Source organism: Capsicum annuum, chromosome 8, assembly GCF_002878395.1.
Source record: "Capsicum annuum cultivar UCD-10X-F1 chromosome 8, UCD10Xv1.1, whole genome shotgun sequence".
NCBI lineage: Eukaryota > Viridiplantae > Streptophyta > Magnoliopsida > Solanales > Solanaceae > Capsicum > Capsicum annuum.
The window spans coordinates 5066808-5074824 of record NC_061118.1 but is presented as its reverse complement, the minus strand read 5'-3'; the positions used below and the strand labels follow the sequence as shown (position 1 = coordinate 5074824).

Genomic DNA, 8017 nt, shown 5'->3' with positions numbered 1-8017 from the left:
AGTACGGGACCAGGTGCGATGGAGGACCTGCAGGCTGAAAACGCTCAACTTAAGTCTGAGATGGCGGATTTCAAGAAACACTGATTCAGCAAATGCTAACTGATCAACGTGCTGCCATGAAACGACTTGACCGGCTTCTCTTCAAGCCCTAATCCGACGACTGCTGTTGCCCTCTGCATGTCGACTCATGCTTCTATAGCTTACCCAGGGGCATATTCAAGATTTCGAGCAAATGGTTGCACTATTATGAAAAGGATGAATATAACATATTAATTTAATTGATTTGACCTTGAGGTTCTTATAAAAAAAAAATAATAATAATGATCACCAAACATAAACAATGGACCAAAATTTGGACAATTTTTTTTTTTTTTTTATAAATAACATAAATACCAACCCTTTTGAAAATAATTACTCTCTCCCACTTTTTTTAGTTACTTTACTCTCTCTTCCTATTAATATACATAACATAACCGACATATACATAGCATTCTGTGTATATGTTGAAATTTTTGTAATATGTTTAGGAAGTTAAAATTTTTTGTAATATTAGAAATATAAGTTGGGTATTTGAGTAATTTTCAGATTTTTTTTTTATATATGTTAGAATGATAATTGATACAATTAATGATACAGTTGTTGAAGCCCTTCTTCGACCATCCAACATTTATGAACATTCATTAGACTTCTATTTTTTTTTTCCCTCTATAGATTTATTTACAAAATTACAAAATCCTAAACAAAATGAATTAAACTATTTATTTTTTTTAGCTAAGAGAATTTCCAATTTCTGATGAATTAAGCCTATTAACTAATTTCTCAAGTGCTTCTTTCATCCACCATTGTTGACAAGCTTCACTTGCTTCCTCCACTGTCATCTGCACAAATACAATTAAAAAAAAAAAAAACTTAGTTTAATTCTTTAAAAAAATAAAAAATAGCTACAAAATGCATCGTTAATCTATCACTAAATAACTTGTAGCATACAAGTATACTTAATATTCTTCCCTCGTAAGTATACTTCCTGACTCATGAAGTTATACTTAATATGTTATTGTTGTTATAGCGATAGTAATCTATGACTAATTCTTTTTTTTAGCTACTTAAAAAATAAAGAAAAAATACTTTGTTTTCATCTGAACTATATACAAAATTACTGAAACACATTCGAACTTTAAAAGGGTCTTATTACCTTAGACTAATTAAATCCGTATTTTTGGCAACCTAAATGCCTACATAGTACATCAGTGAATCAATATACTGAAGGTTCACGTCGGCACACATATGTGTCACGTAGGCATTAAAATTGTCAAAAATATAATTTTAATTAGTCAGAGAGCAATAGAATCCTCCTAAAGTTTAGGTGTGTCTCAACAATTTCGTGTATAGTTTAGGACGAAAACAGTTCGTTTTCTCAAAAATAAATATATTATTTCCTTATAATATTCTCTCTCTTTTTTTTCGTTTAAATTTTATATATAAGTACCTACCCATGCTCTTTTTCTGAGATTTTGTTCAGGCCAAAAAGAAAGTTGTTCAGTAACAAGCAATGGAAACATGTAACCTTCATGATATATGCTTTGGCTCTTGCTCTTAAATCTCCATTTTCCTAATTCACACTGCAAAAAAATATAAAACACAAAAATTATTAAATTTAAGTTTTAAAATAGGAAAAATAGCCAGAAATATACCTATATTTTGGCGACATTTATTGTAACACGCCTCAATTTTGCAGGGTTCCTATGACCCCTCGACTTTTTCCTACAGTTTTTTTGTAACATATATTTATCCAGCAAGATCACTTCAAATCTTTACATGCTAGTGTATGTGCGTATATTCATACAGTGATCAAGCCGAATAAAATATGTCACAGAAAGCCGAATAAAATGTCACAAAAATATGCTAATAAATAATTGAAGAGGGTCCGCAAAATTAAAGCGTGTTACAGCAAATTTCGTCAAAATTGATATATATATTTCAAATCTTTGTCCCTTTAAAATATATATCAAACTAATGTTAATTTAGATTAGCTTTGAGAAAGTCAAATTACGTACGCATAACAACTATTTCAAAATGAAGTAAATTTTTACCAAATAAATATTTTTTTTGTCTTGAAGTTCGTGTCTAAAAAAATTAATTATTACAACTTGAATAAAAATTAAAAATATTATTATTACTATTATTATATTTTATATAATACCTGAACAATGCCAAGAACACCAGCTTCTTCAAGAGATTCACGAGAAGCTGCTTCTTCTACTGATTCATCTATTTCCCATCCACCCTAAAAAAAAATTAACATATCACGTTAATTAAATTAAAAAAAAAACTACAAAATATATTTTTATATGAAATTTACGATGATAAATAATTTGAGATAACTATATTTATAAAATCACGGCAGATAATTTAAGACGAAAATGTACCTTGGGAAACATCATTGCATGACCTTTTTGTGAACTAACTACAAGCACTTCAAATTCACCATTTATTGTAAATCTATATGGTATACATCTGCAAAAAAAAAATAAAAAAAATTAATTATTATTATTTCTTTTTTAAAAAAAATTAAAAATAAATAAATAAATAAACTTACCCAACAACAAGACGTCTACCTTTATTGTACCTCTGTAATTGTCTTCCAGTACGTGAAACCATACAAATCATATTTATTTTTTCTCAGAAAAATAATTCAAAAAGGGCTAATAATATAGGCAAAATAATATAATGTGATAATGTGAGAAAATGGTATGATGAGAAAAAGTGACAAGGACAAAAATCGAAGAAAGAAAAATTTTATGAACTTTGGATTTTGTCTAATGGCTTTAAATAGAAAAAAATACAGTATGCTTTAAACCCCCACCCCCACGGAACCCCCTACCCCACCTCCCACACACCCTTAAAAGAACAATATTTTACTCCTTCCATCTCAAAATAATTGACAGATCCTTCTTTCAAAAATTATCTATTTTTTAAAAAAGAAATATTTATTTCAAATTAATTATTTTTTAATAAAATTAAGTAGATTTTAGTATATTTTTCTAATATCATCCTTATTATTAAATAATTAAATAAAGTATATATACTTAAATTTATATTTTTAAAATATAATTAATAAAATTATTTTAATAAAATAAACTTTTAATAAATATTTATTTTAATTTTTTTTTTTTTAACAAACATATCAATTATTCATACACACCCTTAAATTTTTTTTATATTATTCATATGTGTGATTTAAAGTCATAATTTATTTTTTTTATAGCATAGCCTATTTTTGGATGTTTGTGTGCGATTAGGAAAGCTAATAGATCCACCCATAAGAAAACTTTATATTATTGATATGTAGGGGTGGGCATTCGGTATTTACCGCGTATTTTCAAATTTTAAATTTGATAATTAATATTTAAACGTAGATATTATATATTATACTTATAAATATCGATTTGATAATTTGATAATTGATAAATTAAATTTCGATTCAATATGATATTTGGTAATATCATATTAAAATTGAAAATGTGCAAATATATGTTTAAACTTCAAAGAATATATTTAAAAGAAACCCTATTTAACATTATTTTTGTTACTTTTTTACGAATATATTACCAAGGTCTAAGAGATTCTTTGAGATGACTAATACTATTATTTATTGGGTTGGTTATACATATCGTATGTATGTATATGTATGTATGTATATATATATATAATTCGGTAAATACCGAATATCAGACGGTATTAATATTTTATATCAAATCCAATCCCAAATAGCAAAATATTAAAATTTTATTTCCAAATACCATACTAAATACCGAATTATCAAATACCAATTACTAAATTTTTTTATTTGATTCGATAATTTGATTTTTGATATTTTATGTCCCTCCCTTTTCATAAGTGTAACTTAAATTCAGAATTTATTTTTTATAGTATATAGTCTATTTTTGGATGCTTGTGTGTGATTAGGATAGCTAACAAAAACCGTGGATGCGTGTAGGAGGTGACACACTTTCAACATGGCTCAATCTATGCAACTTTCTTTGTACTTTCTTCACCTTTAACATATACTCTCACTATAGTGGTAAATCGAACAAAAATCGATAATAATAATAATAATAATATATTCAATATATTATTATTATTTGAAATTAAATTGAAATTGATAATAATAATAATAATATAATATTTAATATATTTTTATTAAGTGAGGTCTGAAGAAGATAAATACACGCACTTTATATCGCTATCTTAAGGTGAGATAGTGAGGTTGTTTTCAATAAACTCCCAGCTCAAAATAAAATGATTTTAAAAAATATTAGTTTATCGATAGTGAATTATTAATTTAGATGTCTTGTTAACGATTTTAATTTTGCGTTATACTGAGTTATCCGTTCTGAACAATTTGAAGTTTTTTCTTAACGAATTAATCGATAACCCGATAATAGATTAATAAATTGTATTTATGTCATTCAATATATAGAGTACTTGACTAATTCGAGGGTTCGACCTTGGGTATGGAAAAAACTCTGTTGAGAGCGCTGTCACTTTAATGGGCCTTGTAACGGACGATCTGAATTAGTCGGGACTTCAATACGGGCACCAAACACCGAATGAGAAACCAAAAAAGAAAGAGTACTTGACTAATTAGGGTTTGATTTCACACTTTTATGATTGTCTCAAACTTAGTTATTCTACAAGGTGCTAATATTTAGAGGTAGAGGCAGAATTTTTGCTGAGGGTTTTCAAAATTTGAAGAAAAACTCACCGAAAGAATTCAACATCTACAATGTATATATAAAAATCATTTTAATCATATATTAATAGTATAATTTTTCGTCGAAAGAAATTCGTCTGAATCCCTTATTAATAGGCTGACTCCGCCTCTGTTAATACTTGCTTTTGAGCAAGATGCAATCTGTCAACTCATGTATTGCATGATTCGTAACCTTGTTTCTTTGTGATTTTTTTTTTTTATATAAAATCTTAATGATTAAATCAATAATTGAATTTATAACAATTAATAATCGATCAATCAATATCTTAATAGTTTTATAACGATTTAACATATCCATAAATCAATAGTCGACAAATCAAATCAATAAACTTCAAAACTAACCAAATTGACATTCAAAGATGAATAAAAAAAAATGTGAAAGGAGAAGAAAATTAACTCATTCAAAAATGAATTAAAAAAAAAATGTGAAAGGAGAAGAAAACTAACTCATTCAAAGATGAACAAAAAAAATTAAATGTGAAAAGAGAAGAAAATTTTAATAGTAATTAATTGCCAACTTGTAGATAGGACATTTTCTTTTATGATGCATTTTCTTGTCTCTTTCCTATTTTTTAAATTTTATTTTATTTTCTCTTTAACATGTTTTTATGAATCCTATTTACATTAAATTAAGTATGCTTATTTTCATAGCTTGAATCTTAAAAGAATATAATATAAATAATTTTTGCTTTTATCTCCTGAAAATAAATAAGAGAAGTTGCTTCTAAAAGATCTCTAATTAATTTAAATAACACATAACAAAGTAATAGAAAAAAATAAATACAACAATAAATAAAACAGAATAAGTACTATAAAAAACATAACATATCGTTTTGACTTTTTGTTTTTGTTTACTAAGTCATTTGACACAACAATTTTGATATAAATAAAAAGTCAACCTCTCCACCGGCCATTTTTACATCAAGAAAATATTTACTTCTCAGTCAGAAATGCACGGTGAGGCTACCTATAATAGATTTTTATGATTCAATATTTCTTTTTTTTGAATTTCGCATATATTAGAAGCTTTAATGCATCAGGATGCATATTTTAAAAAATCAAATAATATTAATATTTTACCTATTTACCGTTATTATTAAGTATTATTAATTTCTTATTGAATGAGCTAACGTATAATAATTAGGAATAACATAGTAAGATTACTCTTTTACTTATTACATCGTAAGAGGTGTGTTAAGTGAAACATGAACGATTAATCACAATTGAGATTGTCATAATAATATTTCATTTATGATCATTGACAATCTATTTTTTTTTTTTTCATAAAATGGTCTACTTTTCTTCAAAGCAAATGACAATAATGGCCCCCCTATATTTGGATGTAGATTTTAAATAGTCCCTAAAGTATATTTTAAATAATTTTGGTTCTTTGAATTTGTCAAAAATGAGCATTTTTGTGTCCACTTTGTAGGAAAAAAAAAAGATTTAAGGGGAACTCAAAGTATTTAATAATATAATTTTTACATTTTTTGCTCCAGTATTACAATCTTTTAATGTGCACAAATTTTGTTATGTTTGGTCGATATTTTAATGGACAACATAATTTTTGTATCGCAGTTTCTAGAATTTGATGAGACTTTAATTTTCTGATGATTATAGACTATAATGTAAATTTTTTTTTCATAGATCTAGTCAAATCTAACAGACATAATTTATTAAATACTTAAAAAGTTAAAGCTTTTTTTTAAAATATCAGCCCCCCCCCTTCCCACCACCACCACCAAAAGAAATAGCTAGAATAGGAACTATTAGTACTGTATTAATTAATAAATTAACATTAAGAGAATCTTTTCGTGTTTCCTCATGAAAATAATGTGATTTGACTTTAATAATTGGACTATATGCAACCTCCAACCGAGTGATTTAAATTTGGTTAGACTTTTCCAAGTGATTACTAATAATGGAACATTAATGCACATGCTATGATACTAATTATGAACATTAATATATATAGTAATTATATATTGATTAGGTTTTCCCCTAGGTAAATCACATGATTTGGCAACTTTTAGTCATAGATTGTGATATAAGGATTAATGGGTCATTAAATTGTTGGTGAGCAGTGGCGGAGCCAATAAGTTCATTAAGGGGGTTCGAAAGTGCACATACGAACTATCTGAATGAGGTTCAACATACATAATATATAAAAAATAATTTTAACTGTGTATAAACAGTATAAATTTTTTATCGAAGGGGGTTCGAATCCCCCTGGATATAGATAGATCCGCCACTGCAGGTTAGAGCTATGGAAGTATTAGAAAGAATTTATTTGGTCATAGAATATGATCTAAGGACAGTGACGGACCCAGGATATAGGGATCATGGACGCTTGGAAGGTTCAAATACAAATATTGGCACCCAAAGCTTTAAGTTTCCGACTGAAAATCAAAGCACTCAGCTATCTTCTTGATTTCGCAGGTACTTTTCTCCATCGTATATCAATTTTTATATATTTCTTATATAACTAAATCTATTTTGAGTCAGATTTAACAAGTGCCGGAGCACCAACATTTTGAACCTAGGTTCGCCTTTGTCTAAGGACTCCTCATCCCCCAGTAAATATAGGATTCGTCGAATCTGAATTTGTGAGCAAAGCTGAGTAAAAAATGTGGTGTACATTTTATCACTTGGAAGGGTAAGGATCGATTGGATGCTTAGGCTAGTATTCAAAGATCATGTCGAACCCTGCATCGAAGTTTTGTCACCTGCCCCGTCAAGATCTGAGGAAGGAAAGAGCTCGTAGTCACGTTATTGGGCTTGTCTCGCTGATAACCTTGAGACATAATGAAGATTGTGCTTCAGCTGGTGGTGAAGGAAAGGGGGAAGCGACTCGTTCCAACTGAGGGGTCGTTTAGTTGTTGATTATAGTTATGTAACAAATAATCATGTAGTGTTTAGTTCGTTAGGTATTATTAATTTCTGTATTAATTATTTCATCTTATACTGCACACAAAATAATATATAATTGGCTCATAAGACGAAACATAAGACGCGAGACTTAAAAAATCATAGCCTTGTGAGACTTTCATTTTTACTCACTCAATCGATAGATTAAGGCAATCAACTTAAAATTGCGATCCAAAATAAAAACTTGCTATAAAATGATGGTTATAAAAAGATTTTACTATATATAATTTATAATTTAATTAGGAATGAGTTTAGCAAGTAAACACCAAGAAATTTCCCCAAGAAACTTTTTTTAATCTTTTTGTCATAGTAATA

The 8017-nt window shown here is 27.7% G+C and overlaps 1 protein-coding gene across 1 annotated transcript; it reads right to left on the bottom strand.

Annotated features, from left to right (window-relative positions):
• Positions 1-569: 569 nt before the first annotated feature.
• LOC107838800 (nudix hydrolase 18, mitochondrial) lies at positions 570-2800 on the bottom strand. The gene is made up of 5 exons (XM_047394310.1): positions 2597-2800; positions 2427-2514; positions 2201-2284; positions 1491-1619; positions 570-878 (listed from the first exon to the last, which is right to left on the bottom strand). The coding sequence occupies exons 1-5, from the start codon at positions 2665-2667 to the stop codon at positions 768-770; spliced, it is 483 nt and encodes a 160-aa protein (XP_047250266.1). The 5' UTR covers positions 2668-2800; the 3' UTR covers positions 570-767.
• Positions 2801-8017: the final 5217 nt, after the last annotated feature.